Source organism: Polypterus senegalus, chromosome 5 (assembly GCF_016835505.1).
Source record: "Polypterus senegalus isolate Bchr_013 chromosome 5, ASM1683550v1, whole genome shotgun sequence".
Classification (NCBI taxonomy): Eukaryota; Metazoa; Chordata; class Cladistia; order Polypteriformes; family Polypteridae; genus Polypterus; species Polypterus senegalus.
Genome location: NC_053158.1, coordinates 172,885,431 through 172,908,600, shown reverse-complemented (window position 1 = coordinate 172,908,600; position 23,170 = coordinate 172,885,431). Strand labels below are relative to the sequence as shown.

Genomic DNA, 23,170 nt, shown 5'->3' with positions numbered 1-23,170 from the left:
ATATTAATATACTATATCCAGTATATAGTGTATGGTTAAATTCTTACTTGTACTTTGACCAACATGCAACATGTCACCATTCTCCAAAGCAAGGATAAATAAAGATGTATTAAAATACAGAACTTCATTGTTATTATTAAAATAAACACAAATCAAGTTTCCTGATGTTCTCCTTACTCTTGTTTCTGAAATCAAATTACATAAATCCTTGTGGAAAATACGTGGTAATTGTGAATGCCTTAGGTATTCTTTTTTTTTGATGACTAGAAGTAAGACATTCCTCGTTTATGTAATACTTAAAAGAATTAGCCATGGAAACTATTGTGTAGGTCAGATGTTTCTCTGCAGCCTAAGGTAAAGCTATGGCCAATAAGTGCATTCTGTTGAAGGTTGGAAGTTATCAACTTTGAATACCTCTATGTGACAGTTTAAGATGTGTTATACTGCAACATTTTAATGTATCATAAAAGCAATATATCAGCACAAAATCTGGATGGGAAGTGGCAAAGCAGATGAGTGTGAGAAACAACAAAATTCTGTCTGTTGTTAATCCCTTTATAGACTTTTCTTCACTGCAAAATTGCTGTGTTCTGCATTTTGGAATTGCCATATTGGCCTGTGTTTGCTTTGAAAGCCACCCCAATTAACTCAGTCTTCTTTTTTTATATTTATATTTTTATATTTTTTTATATTTATATTTTTATTTTCTTAAATTGACTACATTTTGTGAATTTCCCCTTGGGGATTAATGAAGTATCTATCTATCTATCTATCTATCTATCTATCTATCTATCTATCTATCTATCTATCTATCTATCTATCTATCTATCTAACTAACTGAGAATTTGTTTTTTTCCAATTTCAAATAGTATATAACATCAGTTACCCACTGACTTAAAATAGGAGAGTTCAGCAAGATAAGTCTACGTACCAATTGTGTAGTAAAGGCAAGTACAGTTTGTTTCTCCTTCTCCACTTTAAGCCTGTCTGGGAACCCACCGAAACACAGCTGTTAATGGGTTAGGAGGAACTGTGACACCAAGGCTGCCTGACTGACATTGAAAAATTTTGATCCAAAATGATGTTAATTTGGTGCAGGCCCAAAACATGTGCCCCAGTGAGGCTAGAACTTGACTGCAACATTCGCAGGTTGGATCGTGTCCTGGAAATGTTTTGGACAATTTTGGACAGATGTGCCCAATAAATAATTTTAAGTTGAATAATTGTATTCTTTGTACATATGGAGCTCGAGTGAATTCTGTGAATTGCTACCTTCCACTCCTTTTCTGAAATGTTGAATGAGAGATCCTTTTCCCACTGTACTCTTGGATCTTTAAAAGGGAGGGACTGTAAAATAATTTTATATATTACGGAGATGCTGTCTGAGTCCTCAAGACTGATCAATATTTTTTCCAGAATAGAAGTAGGTGGGAGGTGTGGAAAATTGGGCAGGTTTTGTTTAACAAAGTTTCTAATTTGAAGGTATTGAAAGAAATGTGTTGCTGGAAAGTTAAATTAGGAGTGTAATTGTTCATAGGATGCAAAGATGTTGTCTATGTACAGATCTTTAAGTGATTTAATCCCAAATGTTTTCCAGACACTAAAAACTGCATACATTTGAGATGGTGGGAAAAGGTGGTCCTCGTGTAGAGGTACCACAAATAAAACCTTCTCTATCTTAAAATACTTCCTACATTGGTTCCATATATTTCTGCATAGAAAAAATATTTCTAAGAGAAATAAATTATCAAAGTGAACATGTCATAACATATTTTTCATAGTTTCTAGAACTCCTTTCTATAATTCCCTCCAGAGAGTCCAGGTAAGCCCCAATGAACACTTGCTGAATACTTTGTTAAGTCTATTGGCTTCTCCTTTTTTCATCATCATTTCCTGGTCAGGAGTGGCATCACTATGCTAGTTATTCTTAGCCAAAATTACTGGTCTATTTTTGAGCTGCCTGTGTTACTTTTCTGGACATTGCTATTACCTTTACAATAGAAAAACAGAAGAAAACATGTTCATCTTAAGCGGGGGTTTACTATTCAACTTCAGGAAGTGCATTCTCTTATAAACCATCTTGAAATGGGGAGGTTAATCTAACCTAACAGTTAGTGCACACATCGGTTCACCCATCTTGTAAAAATGATGTTACATCTAAAGGATGTCTTTTGTGTAAATAAACCTTTAATTAGTATGATTTTTGCATTGTTTTGTTCTGTGCTTAACAGAGATTTGTTTTACCGTTCAAGTGATGAGTCTCTTTTTAGCCTTTTTTGCTTGAGTCAGACTGCTTATTTCACTTTTCTTTGAAGCAGTGAATTTCTGGCAAACAAATCCATATGTTAGTAATAACATACTTTTGAGTAGCTTTTATTTACATTGGTGCCCACTCATCTTAGTGGATCTTCCTTTCACTAGGTGGTCTGGCCAAAACTTTGCAGGATAATTGCAATGCTAAGATCTCAAAACAACTCCTATCTGTTACAGAAAGCTCCACATTGAATTCATCCATCACTCCTACTGCAATTCTCACGACTATCACACTTCCCTCGTACATATCCTGTACAACTCGTACATACTTCTCTGTCACTCCCGACTTCCTAATACAATACCACAACTTATCTCTAGGCACCTTGTCATATGCTTTTTCCAGGTCCTCAAAGACGCAATTCAATTCCTTCTGGGCCTTTCTATACTTCTCCATTGTGGGAAACAGCCCGGACAGACACACAGGCAGACACCATACGTACAAAACCCAACACACATTTATTCACACAGTCCATATTTACAAGTGGAAACACAGCACACAACCCACTTTCACCCCCAAAGTCCAGGCCTCTCAACCAATGCCTTCTTCACTGCCTCCACTCCTCTCGTCTGAGCTCATCCTTCTACACTCCCGACTCCAGCCCTCGAATGGAAGGGGGCGGCCCCTTTTAAGCTCACCCGGACGTGCTCCAGGTGCTTCCTGATTAGCTTCCACCGGCCCTTCCTGGTGTGGCAGAAGTACCGGCTGCAGCACGGGTGTCCCTGGTCTTCTTCCCCCACGGTTCCCTATAGGGTTGAGCTTCTAAGCTCTGTTCCCATGGTCCCAAAGCCACCAGGGCGGTCGACCCCTCATGGTCTGGAGGAGGCCTAAGCCCTCCCCTGGTCTTCCTGGGCGTCCCAGCTGGGTACCACCCCCAGCCGCTTGCCACACCATCAGCACCTTCAGAGCAAACATTTTCCTGGCATGAAACCATACTGCTGCTCAGTAATCATCACCTCCCTTCTAAACCTAGCTTCCACTTCTCTTTCCCATAACTTCATGCTGTGACTCATCAATTTTATCCCCCTGTAGTTACTACAGCTCTGCACACCCCCCTTATTCTTAAAAATTGGTACCAGTACACCTCTTCTCCACTCCTCAGGCATCCTGTCACATTTCAAGATTCCATTAAACACTCTGCTTAAAAACCCCACTGCCATCTCTCCTAAATATCTCCATGCTTCCACAAGTATATCATCTGGACCAACTGCTTTGCTAATCCGTTACACTTCCTTATTTACTGTCACCACATCATCCAATCTTCTCTCTCTCTCATTCTCTTCATTCATCAGCCTCTCAAAGTATTCTTCTCGCACCCTCCTCGCTTGTGAGTATGTTTCCATCTTTATCCTTTATTACCCTAACCTGCTGCACATCTTTCCCAGCTTGGTCCCTCTTTCAAACCAATCGGTACAGGTCCTTTTCTCCCTCCTTAGTGTCCAGCATCTCATACAACTCATCACACACCTGTGCTTTAGCCTACGCCACCTGTCTCTTCACCTTGCACCTTATCTCCTTGTAGTCTTGTCTACTTTCTGCATCTCTCTGACTATTCCACTTCTTCTTCGACATCCTCTTCCTCTGTATACTCTCCTGTACTTCCCCATTCCACCACCAGGTTTCCTTTTCCACCTTCCTCTGTCCAGATGTCATGCCAAGCACCCTTCTTGCTGTCACTCATACTACTTCTGCTGTAGTTGCCCAGCTGTCTGGCAGTATTTCACTGCCACCCAGTGCCCAATTTCCACCATCTGATCTTTTGCTCTGCCCTCCCTCTCCTCCTCCTCTTCTTGATCTCCAGTGTCATCCTACAGATCACCATCCTATGCTGCCTAACTACACTTTCCCCAGCCACCACTTTACAGTCTTTAATCTCCTTCAGATTGACTCTTCTGCATAGGATATAATCTACCTGTGTGCATCTTCCTCCACTCTTGTATGTCACCCTGTGTTCCTCCCTCTTCTTAAAATACATATTCACCACAGCCATGTCCATCCTTTTTGCAAAACCTGTTATCCTCTGACCTTCATTCCTCTCTTTGACACCATACCTACCCATCACCTCCTTGTTTTCTCTGTTCCCTTCACCAACATGACCATTGAAATCCACTCCAATCACCACTTTCTGTCCCTTGGGTACACTGTCCATCACCTCATCCAACTTACTCCAGAAATCTTCTTTCTCATCCATTGAACACCCAACTTGAGGGGCATATGCTCTAACAACATTCATCATCACACCTCCAATTACCAACTACATAATCGTTACTCTCTCTGACACTGTTTTCACCTCAAGAACACTCTTGGCATACTGTTCCTTCAGAATAATCCCTACTCCATTTCTCCTCCTATCCACACCATAATAGAACAATTTGAATCCATCTCCAATCCACCTGTCCTTACTCCCCTTTCATTTAGTCTCTTGTACACACAATATATCAACCTTCCTCCTCTCCATCATATCGGCTAACTCTCTTCCCTTACCAGTCATACTGCCAGCATTCAAAGTTCCTACCCTCAGTTCCACTCTCTTTACGTTCCTCCTGTCCTTCTGCCTCTAGACTCATTTTCCCCCTCTTCTTCTTCTTCTTCGACCAACAGTAGCCCAGTTTCCGCCAGCACCCTGTTGGCTAACAGTACTGGTGGCGGCCATTAACCCGGGCCTTGACTGATCCGGTATGGAAATTTGTATCATTATCCACATATTGATCTGACAAAATTTTACACCAGATGCCCTTCTTGACGTAAACCCCCATTTATCTGTGCTTGGGACTGGCTCAAAGAAACACACTGGTTTGTGCATCCCCTGTGGCTGCTTTTGCACATTTTTTCTTCAAGTAACATATGAAAAACAATACTGTCTAAATTTGCTTCATGTGTAAAGTAGTTTGTCATTGAGTAGAATTTAGCTTGGGGCAGCACTGTCATTCTCTGGGTACTCCAGGTTTTTCACCAATAGTCGAGAGATAAGCAGGTTAGGTTAATTGGTGATTGTCAAATGAAAGTGAATTTTACTGTATGTATATTCTTAAGTGAGTCTTGCAATGCTCTGGTGCCCTACCCAGGACTGGCTCCTGCCTTACTCCCAGTGCTGTTAAATTAGGCTTCAACCTGCCAAATTCTAAACTTTAATTTAGCAGGTACAGCAAATGGATGGTTGCATGGAAAAAATTAACATTGCATGCCAGTGCTATTCTGTTGCTTTAAAACTATGCATAGACTTTAAGTTGAAAGATGGAGGACGTACAGTACTCTGCATGTGACCCTGTATGGCTTAAGAAATATTGCCTGTGGAGAAAGGATGGACTACAATGGCAGCATGCCTCATCATTTAAATGCCACGTTTTTACCATTTTATATTTGACCAGCTGAAATGATAGCTCTTAATGCTCCAGCCAGATGCTGATGGGAATTGTTATCTGTGCAAAGTATTACCACTGCTGACTGACAGAATGGCTGATTAAATTCTGGCACAGCGTGTTACTGCCATTGATTTTCCAATTTTTGTATGTCTTCCTGTGTGCTGGTTGTGCAACTGCTTTGCTGACTGGAGACTGAAATATTTAGACTCCATTAACCCCACCTTTCAATAAATATATATATTTTTTAAAGAAATGGCATTGTTGATTTGAGCTACTGTATACACTGATAAAGTTAATCTGGAAGAATTCTTTAATTCAGATACTGAATCATGTAAATGAGAACAGCAGTGGAAGTTCAGGGGAAATTAACTGAAACCAGAATCAAGGAAGCATTTTTTTAGACAAAGGGCTAAAAGAGAGTTAAGGAGTGAATGGTCTACTCACATTGGAAAACTTCCTGTTCTCTTGGCTATCATTATGCTGCCTGATGAAAACAATTCTCATTGGCTGGCCACTGTGTGAAGTTTACATGACATCTTCAAGCCCATGTGTGTATTTTCATCTCACAGTCCAAAGACTTGATGGTAGGTCAAATGGTGGTTCTTAATTGGCTACACATTGGTGTATCTAAGTATGTTCAGTGCCTTTTAAAAATTATTCAGACCCGTCACTTTTTTACATTTTGTTATATTGCAGTCTTATACTAAAATAATTTTAATTTATTTTCCCTCATCAGTTGTCATTCAATACCCCAGAATGACAAAGCAAAAACAGGATTTTAGAAAGTTTTGCATATTTATTAAAAATAAAAAATATGAAATTTCACATTAACACATATATTCAGACCCTTTGCTCAGTACTTCGTTTTGGCAGCAATTATTGCCTGGAGTCTTTTTGCATTTGGCACAACAAGTTTCTCACACTTGGATTTGGGGGATTTTCTGTCATTCTTCTCTGCAGATCCTCATAAGCTTGTCAGGTTGGATAGTAGCCATTGTTGGTCAGCTATTTTAAGGTCTCTCCAAAGATCTTCTATTGAGTTCAAGTCTGGGTTCTTACTGGGTTCTAAAACCTTCAAGAGTTGACCCTAAGACACTCCTGTGTTGTTTCTTCTTTGTGTTAAGGGTTATTGTCATGTTAGAAGGTGAGCCTTTGGCCTAGTTTGAGGTCAGTAACACTCCGGAGCAGGTTTTCTTTAAGGATATGTCTACACTTTGATCTCTTCAGCTTTCCCTCAACCTTGACTTGTCTCTAAGTCCCGCTGCAGAAAAAGAACCTCACAGCATAAAGCTGCCACGGTAATGCTTAAGCATTGGAATGGTATTGCAGAGGTGATGAGTGGTGCCTGGGGTCTTTCAGATGTGTCAATTAGTTCAATCAGTTCAAACACTTCAATGTTGATTTTATCAGACCACAGTATCTTGTTTTTCAAAGTCTAAGAGTCCTTTAGGTGCATTTTGCAAGTTCCACGTAGGTTTTCTTGTGTTGTCTGACCACACTGTCATAAACCCCAGATCCGTGGAGCACTGCAGTGGTGGTTGTCCTTCTGGAAGTTTCTCCCATCTCTGTACTGGTTTTCTGAAGCTTAGCTTTGAACCATCAGTTTTTGGTCACCATTCTTATAATGGTCCTTCTCACACAATTGCTCAGTTCGATTATGGGGCCAGCTCTGGGAACAGTCATGGTTATTGCAAACTTCTTCCATTAAAGAATTATTGAACAAGCTGATAAATGGCTTAAAGACCAGAAGAGGTACGTGCCCTCATGGCTTCTCGATTCTCTGAGCTTCTGGTGTGCAAATGAAAAAGGAGAAGTTGTAAATAACAGAGCCCCTCTTGACCCAGAGTGGAATTACAATTGTTACACCAGCCCTGAGAATGTTCCCTACTCATCCATGTGTGACACACAATACAAATACCAGCCATGACCGAGATATGTCCCTACATTATTAGTCATTACCTTTGATATCAATGTGTCTTCCATGCTTTACTTCACTTTCTTCATTTAACTTCTAATAGTTCAGACACCACAGTAAAGTATTGGTCACAGTCTATATTTCTAGAGAAAGAATTTATTAAAACAGGAATCTGAAAATTGAAATCTTAGCAACTGATGCAGGTGGCATTATTTCATCTTCACTTCATCTGTGTACTTTCTAAGTCAGGGAAAGTAAACAGCCTTTCACTATGGCCAGCTTCTATTACAATGATTATTTCTTGTGAAGAATCTAGAATTACATAAGGTGACAGAATCATATTAAATGTAACTTCTCAAAGAAAAAAGCATGCTTCTTTCCTTTCTTATTCAAAATATATTATCCATTTTATCTTTCTCTTTGTGATTGCTACTGTAACTCCCATGGTCATTTACTTAGATAATAATTCTACAGAAAAGTGTAATTTATTCTTTAATTAGGGAGAAGAATGGAAAATGATCTGCTCAGTTACATCAAATATTATGTTTATAGTTTTTAGATCATACCAGCGTGCAGTTAAATAATATTTTCATCTGATAGTTATGAATGACACAGTGGTAATTGAGCAGTTAGTTAGCTTGCCAGAGTCATGCTGTGCATATTATATAATTGTAATGGCATAATAATGGCAATTGACATTAGTACCAATGAAGAAGAAACCTTTATATTGAAAAAACTTTGAAATAATTACATTTCAAAATATCTTCAACAAATAGAAAGCAGACATAGTACAAAAACAAGGATTTTCTTCTAATTAGCATGACTTATTCTAGCCTGATGGTAACAGTCGTGTTATCATAGTGTGAAAGTTAAATTTTATTGCTAACATAGCGTACTCATAAACCAATATTTAAATAGTTCATGTAACAAAATTAATAACTACAAAAATTTACAGAGAGGTTATTTGCTTTGCATACTTTTTCTTTTTATTGATTGGCAGCATCACATTCTCCATTCTGATCCTCAGCAACATCATTTCACATGATTTCTCTCATGAACTCCATTATTAAAATTCCTGATGATGCCACTATTATAGACTTAATCACCAACAATGATGAGTAGATTTTTATCTTGGTGGTTTGCTGTTCCCTCCTTTGCCCAAAAAGATGTCTAGTTATGTGAATTTGTAAATTCACACTGTACAAGTGAGTGCATGGGTGTATGCTCTAGTGGAGGGGTGCCCACACTTTTTCGGCGTGAGAGCTACTTCTAAAATGACCAGGTCGAAATGATCTACCTACATTAAAAATTATATATATATATATGCTGTATACTTTATACATAAAATGTATGTTGTCGTACCTTGCGTAACTGAATAACCTTTATGGCACAATAACAATTCAATACATTTATGGTCCCTACTCTATTTGGATTTAATAATCGTCATATTGGAAAAGGCTGACTCGCATAAATAAGTAGAGCCGAATAATGCAGTCAAGGAGCTTTTAAATTCAGCCGAGTGAAAAATAACGGCTGTCCAATTAACTGTGATTTTAGTTCCCTCTCCTTTCTCTTTCTCAGATCGCTTTTTGGAAGGACGTCAGTTTCATAGTTTTTATGAACAGTTCGAAAATGCCTTTCCACATTTTCATTCTTTGGAATAGCAATGATAGATTGACAGATCAGACAAAAGCACTTCGATTGTGACATTGTGAGGAAAAATTCCTCTTCCAATTCCACATCCAGCCTATACCCTCCCCAAACAATTTTTTTTTTAAATCCATTTTTTAGTCGATATAAATTGGAAGGCTAAGATCACAGTCAGAGTTTTGTAGTAGCTCACACGTTTGATCATGCGTGCGGGATGAGCAGTGTGTTAGAAGAGAAGAGATCTCAAACTGGCTGCCCTGTATGTCAATCAAGAGGCAAATGCCATAGGGAGGATATATGATAGACTAACATCTAAAAAAAATTTTTTTTTAATGCAGCGCGATCTACCTGCACTACCTTTGTCGATCTACCGGTCGATCACGATCGACGCATTGGGCACCCCTGTTCTAGTGTGATTCTGATGAGCTAAGGTTTGTTCCTACCTTGTGGCTGATGCTGTGTGTTGGGTAGAAAACCCAATTACAAACTTCTAAACAGTGTTTCCAAGTATAAATGTTGCAGTTTTTTGTAAGCAAATAATACAATAATACTAAATGATACTATAACAAATGATTTTTCAAAATTAGTACCTTTTAAAAATCTCTGTTACCTTCAGAAATGTTCCTAAGACACTTAAGGTAGGTGCAGAGTCTTACAATGGTAAATCACTTCTTTCAGTCCATAACATCCTACCTAGCAGTCAAGGTTGTCCTGGTGAAAATTTTTTAGTTTACATGGCCTTAAAGTGAGCATTCCTGAAATGTTATTGTCCTATAGTCTCCTGAACAAGACACACAAGTTTTACTACCATGTATACACTGCATCAGTCTAGGAGATGAAGCTGCTTTAAATTTGAATGCACAAAAGAGCACAACAGACTCAAAAGCCTGTTTACCTTTCTAAGGTATCTTTATTAATTAATTTTAAAAAATTTACAAGATTCCTAAAAGTGAAGACAAATCGTGCAAATCTGTGCAATGTGTGATGGAATTTAGCACTCTTGGACATTTCTGAAAATACTAATGATTTTTCCAGTTGGTGGTATGTCATTCCCACAAAGAGTGGGACATGTAGAGACATACAGGTGAAGCAGAAACCCTTGACAAGCTTCCTGCTTCACCAGTGATAAGGCCCTGAGCACCTTAGCGAGCTAAACCACATGCTCTCCAGATGTTAATATATGAAAACACTTGTGAATATGAATTGGTGATCTGGAAGTGGTGTTGCTAGGATGGCATCCTGTGGTGGGCATTTGGATATGAAGAGAGTGAAAATAAATGGCAGAATAAGTTGAACCTTTTTGAATGGACACTGCCCAACCCCTACTGCTCACCCATAGCCACTTCTCTGCTGGATAAAAGACATCAAGTAAATACATCATTCTCAACCTCAGTTGGCTTGGATGGCACAATGCTGCTGAAGTTAGCACTGCTAGCTCTAAATCTATTGCTCTGAATTCATTTTGCCATTGCCAGTATCTTTGGTGAGTTTGATGTTCTCCATGCATCAAAAACGGTTTCTTTTGCACACTCCAAAGACCTGATTAACAGTTTTAACACACTAATTGTAATAGTTAAATACATTTTGTTATATAAAATACTAGCAAAATACCCGCGCTTCGCAGCGGAGAAGTAGTGTGTTAAAGAAGTTATGAAAAACAAAAGGAAACATTTTAAAAATAATGTAACATGATTGTCAATGTAATTGTTTTGTCACTGTTATGAGTGTTGCTGTCATAAATATATATATATATATATATATATATATATATATATATATATATATATATATATACACATATCAACATATAATCACATACATACACACACACATACATATATACAGATAAATATACATATATATACACACATACACACATATATATATACATATACATACAGTACATATCTACATATATATATATACACATACATATATATATATCTATATATATATATATATATCTCTACATATATATATATATATATATATATATATATATATATATATATATATATATACTGTATATAGCAAAATCCCTACGCTTTTAAATTTTTATTAAGAAGAAAAGAAAACCTTTTTAAACTGAGGGAAAATATACCAATAACTATCTGTTAAGGATCTCTTTGTATACCACGTTGTCAGTTCAGTACTCCGGTTGTAATAGACGAAGCTGCGCGAGCTCACTCTTGAGAATGCAACATATAGTTGTCCAGGAGAAAAGCAATCTTGCCTAAAATCAATGGCAACCTTTTGTAGGGTCTGTCCCTGAGACTTATTACTTGTCATCGCAAAGCAGAGCCTTACTGGAAATTGGAGGCATCTGAATTGAAATGGGAGATCAGAGGGTATAGCGGGGATGCGAGGAATACATTGAGTGTGGAGAAACTCTAGAGACAGCGTTTGTATTAGCTTGTGGGTTTTTCTGTGAGTATTTGGTGGCAGCGTGACGAAGTTGCTTCCACAAGACCGCGTTAGCTGTGGAGCTCAGCTCGGAGCATATTCTTTTCCTACCTTGTCAATTGTGTAATGCGTTTTTTGAACACGTTTGATGCATGGAAGTGATCACGCGTACTGCGTTCAGTCAGTTCATGTGAGCTGGTCTCTTGTGTGATGTTGCGATGTCCACGGCTTTATTTAATGTTAGCTAAGACCCGGCACTTAAAAGTTTCTCGCTGCACTCCAGTTGTAATATGACGAAGCTGCACAAGCTCAGTCTTGAGAATGCAACGTATAGTTGTCCAGGAGAAAAGCAATCTTGCCTGAAATCAATTTCAACCTTTTGTAGGGTCTGTCCCTGAGATTTATGGAGGCATCTGAATTGAAATGGGAGATCAGAGGGTATAACGGGGATGCGAGGAATACATTGAGTATGGAGAAAATCTAGAGACAGTATGTGTATTAAATTGTGGATTTTTCTGTGAGTATTTGGTGGCAGCGTGACAAAGTTGCTTCCGCAAGACCGCGTTAGCTGTGGAGCTCAGCTCGGAGCATATTCTTTTCCTACCTTGTCAATTGTGTAATGCATTTTTTTGAACAGGTTTGATGCATGGAAGTGATCACTCATACTGCGTTCAGTCAGTTCACGTGAGCTGCTCTCTTGTGTGATGTTGCAATGTCCACGGCTTTATTTAATGTTAGGTAAGACCCAGCACTTAAAAGTTTCTCGCTACAGCAATTTTAACTCCGTTACAAAGTGATCCAAAGTCTCGTTTATACCTTGTATCTTCTCATTAAACTTGTATCTCGTGAATAAAGTATTCAGCGTTTTTCTTCAGCGCTCTTTGGGAGCTCTTCCTTCTTTTCTGCGTACTGCGTTCACAGTCAGTTCACGTGATTACGTGGGTGGCGTGATGATGTGACACGCAGCTCTGCCCCCCACGGCCATCGAGCTAAAGTCCATTACAGTATATGGAGAAAAATAGGTTCCAGTTATGACCATTACGCATAGAATTTCTGAATGAAACCTGCCCAACTTTTGTAAGTAAACTGTAAGGAATGAGCCTGCCAAATTTTAGCCTTCTACCTACACGGGAAGTTGGAGAGTGAGTGAGTGAGTGAGTGAGTGAGTGCTTTGCCTTTTATTAGTATAGATAAATGAAAATGTACTTTTCTCTAAAAAAAAAGAAACCTGAGTTATCTCGTACTTAGTGCATGTGACAGAAAATTCTTTGTTCATGTCAGCTGTGCAACAACTTGGCTGGGTCTAACAAGATAGATCTTGCACGAATTGCTGTAATCACACATTAAGTTTTCCATTTGAATTTTATTGTGGCGAGGAATTATTTGTGGAGTGATATTTAGATGGTTGTGATTTTACATAGTGTGTGGACGACCAGCATCCTTACCAGGCTGGGACGCCCTCAAGATAGAAGGACCGGACGAGAGAGCATGCACAGGGCATTATCACCCCTGGATCACTAGATGGCAGCCCCCCTGTTTTGCAGAGGTGCCTCTGATTCCTACAGGGCATTCTGGGAATTGGAGTTCTTTGACTCAGCTCCATTATGTTCCATGGGTGCCACCAGCAGGTGCTGCGGGGACAGGGGAGCCCTAATTCTGCCTCATCCGGAAGTTCTTTCAGGCCATGTGTATGGAATTCTGTAAGTACTTTTGGGTGGTAGATAAAAGGAGCTGCTTGCCTCACTTCCAGGATCCAGAGTCAGGAGTATGACAAAGCTTGCCAGGAGTAGCAGTGTTGGCAGTGAGGAAGAGAAGAACAGAGAAAGACAAAGTATTGCTGTGCTTATTTGCATACTTGTGCTTGGTGCTGTGTGAAACACTTACAGAGAGAAGGGTTTTCCATGAATAAACTCTATTGTGCTTTTATACTTGTGTCCAAGCCTGCTTGTGTTGGGTGTTTGGGGAGCTTGAGAGCCTCTGATGGCCACAATAGGTACATTTTTTTTGTGAATAATAAGTGTTATCAAAAATATGTCTAATTAGAAAAATCTAACTGAAGGTGAAATATTCTGTTGTGTACTACCACACTTATTTTTCATTCTTTTTTCAGATTTCCACTATAAGAAAGGTGAAAAAGAGAGTGCAGACAGGGTGGAATGGGTGGAGAAGAGTGTCAGGAGTAATTTGTGACAGACGGTTAACAGCAAGAGTGAAAGGGAAGGTCTACAGGACAGTAGTGGGACCAACTATGTTATATGGGTTGGAAACGGTGGCACTGACCAGAAAGAAGGAGACAGAGCTGGAGGTGGCAGAGTTAAAGATGCTTAGGTTTGCATTGGGTGTGACGAGGATGGACAGGATTAGAAATGAGTACATTAGAGGGTCAGCTCAGGTTGAACGATTGGGAGACAAAGTCAGAGAGGCAAGATTGCATTGGTTTGGACATGTGCAGAGGAGCGATGCTGGGTATATTGGGAGAAGGATGTTAAAGATAGAGCTGCCAGGGAAGAGAAAAAAAGAAAGGCCTAAGAGAAGGTTTATGGATGTGGTGAGAGAGGACATGCAGGCGATGGGTGTAACAGAACAAGATACAGAGGATAGGAAGATATGGAAGAAGATGATCCACTGTGGCAACCCCTAACGGGAGCAGCCAAAAGAAGAAGAGGAAAATTTCAGATTTCCATCATCCTACGTTTACATGTGTTACCCTTGAATATGATTTTACAAGACAACTTGTAGGTGGTGTCTGCCTATAGCAGCGGTTCTCAAACTGTGAAGCTGTACAAGGGGGGTGTTGAATAAATGAACTAGACATCAAAATTAATTTTTTACATTTTTATTCCAAATTTAAATTTGCAAGCATATAATCACAACAAATGCATTATAACTAAAATTAAATTAAAACATTTCTAAGGCATAGATCTAATGACTAATATGTGCCTGCTTTAAAGTACACAGCCTGTCCAGGTTTGGTTTGATATTCGAGATAGTCGACACTCTGAACTCCTTTTCTATTTGAAGTTTGTTTCTATGACAAGCGGCGCCGCTGCTGCTACTTTTATAGTTGCGCATTTTCAATCCAGAAAGTTAGAGACGTATTGGTATCTGTCTCGAACATTCGGGTAACAGTAGATCAGGTGATAATGCAGCGCGACTGCACCACATTGTCAGCTTGGCCAATATTGACAAATTGAGTTAAGTAATTTGAGTTATTTTCATGATACAACTAACAGCTGTATAATATTTGTCGGACAAAAATATGTTCATCTTGTGCAGATTGACTTCATCGGTGTCCTCATTTACGAGATTTTTAAAAATGAAAACATATTTAATCGTTTCTTTACATAAAAAATAATTAAATAAGAATAAATCATTTATTCTTTGTTTTTGGGATTAGAATTACTACCAAAAATCACACAAGGCATTTTAACAGTTATTAAAGCACTTTAAAAAAAATAAATTGCAAATATTTAATCGAAGTTAGTCGAACACATGCAAATCTTATAGAAGTAAAAATAATAGGATACCGCGACACTGCACGAGTATCATACCTTTGTTAGTTGTATCATGGGTTATTCTTATCTATCTTATATTATGCAGGGGGTGCAGAATTAATCCAGGTAGAAAAGGAGGGGGCGCGAAATACGAAAGTTTGAGAACCGCTGGCCTATAGATTGCGTACTATGTGTTAACTCATATTTAACAGTCAACATGTTAAATTGGCTTAACATTTGTGAGCAAGACAGTATGGGTTAGATTTCCCTGCTTCACCATAAATGCACTGTGATCTTGGCTTTTTTTGTTTAATGTTTCAATTTCTGCCTCATGTGACTTGTTTTAGTGTGTTTCTGTGACATTTTCAGCAATTTTATTTTTATTACTTCAACGTCACCATGGCGCCATCTCAGGGTTACTTGTGCAGTCGTCATCATTTTATGACACTTTTGTGGAGCAATGAGTTGTTTGTATCAAAAATGTTTGCTGCTAGTAATTTATTCAGACATTGCCATTGTCAGTACAAGCGTCCACTGTTATGATTATTACGATTTGCATTTTTGTCTTAATTTTGTGTGCTTTCCATGAGGTGTTTTCTGTAAATATATATGCATTTGGTTAGGGGTTTCAGAACCAAAACAATGAATTCAACATTAGTTCACATACAATAAGTGTTGTGAAGAAGTTGATTTTTTTTGTAATTGTCTTTTCCATGATGCCATTTTGTTTATTGCAGTAATTGTTTTTCTTTTTTTTTTAACCTCACCCTTTGTGTTAAGTTTTTTCCTACACCATTGTATTAACTTAATCTAAAATTCTGTTTGCTTTGGTTTTAGTTATATATTCAAAATAGCCTGCTAAGGTTTGTAAACATGTTCAAGGAAAAACGTGATCTTACTAATAAGGAAAATTAGTACGCCGTAACTGCTTTGATGTACAGTAGTGGAAAATTAGCATCTCATAACCAATTATGACTTACTACATATTCATTTACAGTAGGTGTTCATTCAGAACTGCATTTGCCAAACTAGTTATCTTCAGTATTATGACCTCCTTCACCTCATATTTGACATTGTTGTTTCTTTTTTCTTGCTGATTGCTGCCCTGAGGATATCCAAGCTAAAACATTAGACATTTCCTAGGAGTGGGCAAGTTCATAGTCAGGTCCTTCTCGTTATTTATAGGTTGGAAATTCTTTTACTTCATATAATCATAGTGCCATTTAGCCAGCCTGGTGAAGGCTGTCTTTTGCATGCTGAACACTGTGGCTCACAAATTATAACTGTGCACACTTTCTCAAACCATCTGCGTTGACAACTTATAATTGGGACCCTAAACAAGATGAAGCACATTTTTATTGTCATTTCCTGCAGCTAATTTTAGTATAGTTTCTTAGAAGAATTTCTAAGAAGTAAAGTGCAAAATGAAAGCAATTCTGTCAAGACTGACTCACTATGAATAAATGCTGTTTTTTCCTTCTACACAACATTAGCATAAGAATGCCTTTAGAATTTGTTCGGATAAGAAGATTTTTGCACGATCTGTTTTTTTAGATGACACTGCATTTAAGAAAATCATTTTCACAGAAGATTAGTTTTGAGGATTGCTACAAAACAGTTTGACAATCTAACCTCAAGTTGTTAAGGATAATTAAAAGTGAGTGTTTAATTCATCCCCATGATGATACAGGAAAATATTTTATTTACTTTACTTCTCATGACTCAGGTGATTGTCAAAAACACTTCTAATTGCTGGAACAGATTTGGGCAGGAATCCATAAGATGCTAATTGTGTAAGCAACACTCTGAAAGGCAAAGCCTGTACTTGCTAAAGAAAGGTGCTGAAGTAGCTCTTTTAGTGGACAAAATTAATTTCAGTATATATAAAGTATACTGTATATACAGTACTTTTTAATGGAAGAATACGTTTTTTGTTTCCACGTCTAACTGTGTATACTCAGGATTACACAATAATACTACCAATCTTTTCTTGCAGATCTTCATATTTGAGAATAACATTTACTATCAAACCAATGTGGAAAGCAAAGCAATTCGTCTGGTTTCTTCAGGGAAAGAAGGAGTCATCTTTAATGGTCTCAGTGACTGGCTATATGAAGGTAAGACTCATAAACATATTCTGAAAAACACTGCCTTTCACACGTTAAAATGAACATTAAGGGATAGAATATAAGTCAGGCACACAAGATAAGACCACCCAGTTTATCAACTGCTTAAACTTCACTGCAAAAAAATAAATTAAGTTTTTTGTTTGTTAAAGGCAAATATCCTCATGTTATACAAAAATATGCTGATCTCAGGTTTATTTTTTAAATAATTTTCAAAATTAAGGTGATACTTTAACTTTATATATGCAGTAAACAGCTGTTGGTGTCACTGATAGATCAATTGGGTCCTAGAAGTAGACGTTCTAATTATTTCAGGAGCAGACTGTCACAAACGTGGCTATTAACGTGGTTTACCACTGTAAAACTGTACCCTATATAAGCATGAGTTAAGTTCAGCTGCAAACTGACGTAAGGTTTTTAAAGACTCAAGGCAGTTAAAAAACTATTATAATAGTGTATTGTGTTTACTGTGACTTTAAAGTTACAATTTCAGATTGTTAATGTCCATTTTTAAGATTGTTACAGGTATGAATATAAAAACTCTTTGCGTTCATTTGCCACCTGTTTGATTGAAAGGCATCCTCTTTAATAAAACCCCTGTGTGCGTCCAGGTGTCCGTGTGTGTCTTCTGGTGAAGTGCACATGCGCAAGGCCACACGGCACGTGTTCAGTCTCTCCCTGTGCATTCCCTGTGCAGAGAGAGACACACACACAGGTGTGTGGGTGCGAGAGACAGACACACACACAGGCGCGCAAGAGACAGACACACACACACAGGCGCGTGCGAGACACACACACACAGGCGTGCGCAAGACAGACACACACACACAGGCGTACGCGAGGCAGACACACACACACAGGCATGCGCGAGACAGACACACACACAGGAGCGAGAGAGAGACAGACAGACACACACACACAGGCGAGAGAGACACACACACACACACACAGAGGCGCGCTTAAGAGAGACACACACGCACGCAGGCCGGCGAGAGAGACACATAGGCGCGCGCGTGCATTGTTGCAATGTTACTTTTCTTGGTTGTTTATTAAGTCGTAAGGCTATAGCACAAACTCTTGCAGTGTTAGTTTTCCCTGTTGTTCAAGGTTTTCTTAGTGTTATTTAATGTTTTTACATTTAGTTTACTATTACGCTGTGCATTCAATGGTATAATTAACTATATTTGTGCTTAAAAATGTAAAAAAATATATATTTATATACAGTTCATACAGTCTGGAATGGATTAATTGTATTTACATACAATCCTATGGGGGAAATTACTTTGGTTCACAACCAAATCGGGTTACAACCAGAGTTTTGGAACGAATTATGGTCGTGAACCGAGGTTCCACTGTATTACTGTCAGACAAAATTACAGGCATTTTACGGAGATACAAACCAGTATTACTGAGAGAGAAAATTAAAGGCACACAATACAGTGACACATATTACAGCCACATACCAAGGTCCCTTGCCATTTAATATAGACTGTTCCTACTAATGTTTATGCACTACTGTTCTAGCGCCTGTTATTGTAACGGGCTTAATGTCTAGTTTATACATATTCATGCATTTATACATTTTCATGTTAAGACTGTAGACTATAGTTTCTGTTTCTTATTTACCTTGAATAAGTTGGTAGTCCAGTAGCTAAAGCAAATCAGCAATCGCCCAGATAAAGTGGTAGTCCTTCCTTCATAACTGCACCTGGTTTATTCCTCTATAAAGGTTTCACTCTTTTTCTTTCTTCTTTTCTATATGAGGTATCACTATGCACAAACACAATTCCAAACCATTTCATTGTGTAGGATTTCATTGTGGAAGCAAGCATTCAAAGACGCCTATTCATTGGTAAAAAGAGTGTTTTGCTCTGATGCAGTTTTCAGACAGACTGTAAATCTGTTGTCAAGTTTGAAATACCACGTGAACTCAGATAATTCAGAAAAAACAAACTGGCCGAATTGCCTTTAGTTTTGACATAACATTTGACCAAACAGCCAATTTTGTAAAATTAAACAATAAACCTAGTCATCCCAAAATGCCATTTTTTGGTTGAATTTCATGTGTTGTGAAGTGAAACGTATTCAGTGTGTTTATTTTGCTCGTTATTTCCACAAAAAATGCCATTTATATTTAATTGCTGTTTTTTTTATTTTTTTCGCCAAGTAACAAATCAAGAGTGATCTTGTATTTTTCCAAATATTCTGACTGGAAACCCACATGAATCATCCCAGAGTACGTGAACACAAAATGAGCTATAGACACAGTGAAAAAAATTATTTCATTTGTTAATCCCAAGGGGAAATTCACATGCGTACAGCAGCAGAAGCATAAAAACAAGGATACAAATAAGCAGTCAATCAATCAATATGCAAATAAAAGTAAATAAATATAAATTAAAAAAATAAATGCATATTTTTCAGATATTTCAAAATGATATTTCCAAAAAATGTAATGAGTACCTAAGGAGGAAGCGTTGAAATGCCTGCTAGCACTGGGCAGAAAAGACCTGCAAAGCCGCTTCTTAGAACACCGTGGTGGAATGATCCTATGGCTAAAAGTGCTCCAAGAGTGCACCTCCTAGAGGGAATGGAGAGGCTTTTTCATGATGGCATCCAATTTTGCCTCTATCCTCTTTTCTACATCAGCTTCCAGTGTGTCCAGGGTCCATTCTATAATGGCACAGGCTTTCCGGATAAGTTTACTCAGGCATTGTGTTTCTTTTGACCTCAAGTTGCTTCCCCAGGAGACTGCAGTGTAGAACACCAAACTGGCTACTATGGACTGATAGAACATTTCTAGTAGCTTGCTGTACACAACAAAGACCTGAGTCTCCTTAGCAGGCACAGTCTGCTCTGGACTTTCTTATACAGCACCACTATTTTGTCAGAGCAGTCCACTTTTACTGTATATATATGGACCCCTAAGGTACTTGTAGCTCTGCATCACTTCCATGTCATCTCCCTGAATGGTAACAGGTCTCAGATGCTCAGATACACAATTATGTCTTCTCCAATACTACAGTGCAGGTTACATAAAAACAAGTGGCAATTTCTAGCACAGGTGGTTATGCAGAGGACATAGCATAAAAGACTCAAGCCATTTTCTTAGTATGAATGTATCTATAAAAAACAATAAACTACTATTACAAGGCTGTGTTTTTATCTTTCAATGAAAGCTAACTTAAAAATCATAATGTCTGTCAGAAGAGCCTTCCAAATTTTATTGAATGTAATTTGAAGGCAAAACTTGCTTCAATATATTATCTAAAGAAATAATGTATACATGAGGTGTGTTTGTAAATGCTATGTTTTGAGTATTCAATTTGAGAAAAATGTTTTATAAAAATGCATTTTAAATTCTGTCTAAACACAGTGAGGCATAAGGTGACGCTTTTCACAATGCAGAAAAATAAGTTAGTTTTTTAAGGTAAGGAAGACAGAGGTTTCAAGGTACAGTAAGTTATCTAGTTCATTGTCAAAATGATTGATACTGTGAACACTTTTGTTTCTTTGTCTGAGGTAGGAGGGAGGAAAGAGATTTTGGAAGAGGTCAGATGAAGGAAGGAGGATGGTGTTTTGTTGAACGGTGTGTTGTTGAAGGTTGAAGGACATTTGTCACTCTTAAAGAGTTAGGAATGTAGAGTTTTCCTGCAAAGAATAGGGAAGGAAGTATTTTTTGATAAATGGATTCTGTTTTGGCAGAGGTATGATGAAGGATGGAGTTTTGTTGGAGGGAGGAAGATGTCATAAAATGTCAGGGTCTTAAGGCCTAGCAACATCGAGTGAAAGGCAGGAATGTGTCTTGTAAGTGCATTATTAGGCTCACATTTATGCTTTAAGAGTGTTAATTAAAAAATTTGCAGTCACCTTATCTGCACATCTTTGGGGATGTGTGAGAAAATCTTGAGATTCCAGAGTAAAATCAATGCAGTTCACTAGAGGCCTTCTCTGATGACACCTCACCATGTTTTGGGATTGTAGAAAGAAGCTGGAGTCAATATAATAAAATCAATATGCAGTCCCACGCTTGCTCAAGCAGCCAGCAGTAAAAGCAACTTGCTACCCCACACACACAGTCTGCTGTTTTTTTATTTACTTGTGCTGAGGATCTGCTTCCGATCAGCGACTATTGGAGCTGCACAAGGGGAAAATGTACAAGTCTGTGTAACCACACTTAAGGTAAAACTGAAACAGTGAACTAATTTGTAACTGAATTCACACAGGACGTTTCTCTGTTTTAAGATAGACAAGCTTTCAAGTTTGCCAGTGTTTTTCAATGACAAATTTTACAATTTTAAAACTGTATACAGAGCAATCTGTTCAAGATATCATGATGAAACTTTACTTGTCTCGACAAAATTCCTTGAAGAATAAGTGTGCCAGCAAAATTGGTCAACGAGGGGCTGAGTTGTTTTATACAGGCAAACAGATGGACAGACAGACAGCCATGACTATCACAATAGGTGCGTTGTGCGCTATGTGTGAAAGAACCTAAAACAGGGTACATAATGATGTTTAAGTATTTCCTCCTTATTAATATTTGTCACTAATGTCAAAACAAGCTAGCCCCTCAAAAATTCAAACTGCCTTATTCTAGAAGTGACAGTTTTTAAAACTAATCTTTAAATTGCTAGTGTTAACTTATACAAAATTGCCACCTAAACATAAAATTTTCCATTACATAAATTATGCCATGTTAATTTCTATTGATTGATCTGAAAAAGTTTCAAACATTAAACGTAGCTTTTTTTGCATTTAAGGTGTATTTGGAGATACGGTATATCTGAAGTGGAACTGGAAGAGAATTAAAGGCAGTGCAAGCAAAATTTATAGAAAGGTTTGAAACATCAAGGGTTACACGTAAGATTTACTGCAGTAAATCATTGCATATTGGTTACATATAAAATGTAATCCCTCCTCACATTGGGATTTAGCATAGTGGCATTTGGTGATGGCGAAAATGAATCTATCCTTATTTTTTGTTATTAGTGTAAAGACATAGTGGCATCTCTTCAGCCTGAACCTTGCAGCACAAATTGGTCCTCCAGCAAATGACAGAGTGTATCAACTGCTGTAATATGAAGCCGAGTGGAGAGGTTTGAAACTCTGAAGTTTATTTCAATTTAAAGGAGTTTGTAAAATAAATTCACTTACATTCTGACTTGTAGGACTCCTTCAAACATTTGAATATGACAATGACATTTGCAAAACAGAACTTTTTCTGAAATCTTTGATGATCACGAAACTCTCATTATTTATTATCTTCCTGGAACTTAACTTCTTAAAGAGCCAACAAACTACGGATCTACTATTCAATATCAGACACAAAAAGGATATTTATTTTAGAACATACAGAAAAATGTAGTACATATAGTTTTCAAACTATAGTATATACTTACCTTGAGATACGAGTTTAATTTGTTCCGTGACCGAGCTCATAAGTCAAAATGCTCGTATCTCAAATCAGTTTTCCTCATTTAAATTAATTTGTGATTAAGATTAAGATTAATTTGTACCAGCCCCTAAAAAACCACTCCCATTTTTTGTTAAATGTTTTCAACATAAGAAAAATGTATTTATAAAAAACAAATATTGTATACAAACAAAATAAAACCTAATACATAAAAGAGAATCTTAAGAAATAAACAGATGTTGGCGAAGCCAATTAGCATATTGTAATGTTTTTTTCTTTCACTTTTGCTTAACTTAATTTTCTTCTTCACTAGTTTTTTTTTTCTTTTTTGCCACGCTTTCCTCACTTTCATTCTCAAGGCGTTTCAATAGAAACCTATCCAAGGAGCTTTGTTTAGGCAAGTGTCATTAAATAGTCAGTTGTAACTTTTTCAGGATGTTTCTTTTCAATAAAGTCAAGTGTTAGGCAAGTGTCATTAAATAGTGCCGCTGCA

General features: G+C 37.8%; 1 protein-coding gene across 2 annotated transcripts in view; it reads left to right on the top strand.

The window, feature by feature from the left end:
* dpp6a (dipeptidyl-peptidase 6a) overlaps window positions 1-23,170 on the top strand; it is a 937,255-nt gene that overhangs the window by 784,613 nt on the left and 129,472 nt on the right. For both annotated transcript variants that reach the window (XM_039753634.1, XM_039753633.1), the window contains exon 8: window positions 17,132-17,252. In XM_039753634.1, the coding sequence (XP_039609568.1) occupies window positions 17,132-17,252 (121 nt within the window). The remainder of the gene's footprint in view (window positions 1-17,131; window positions 17,253-23,170) is intronic.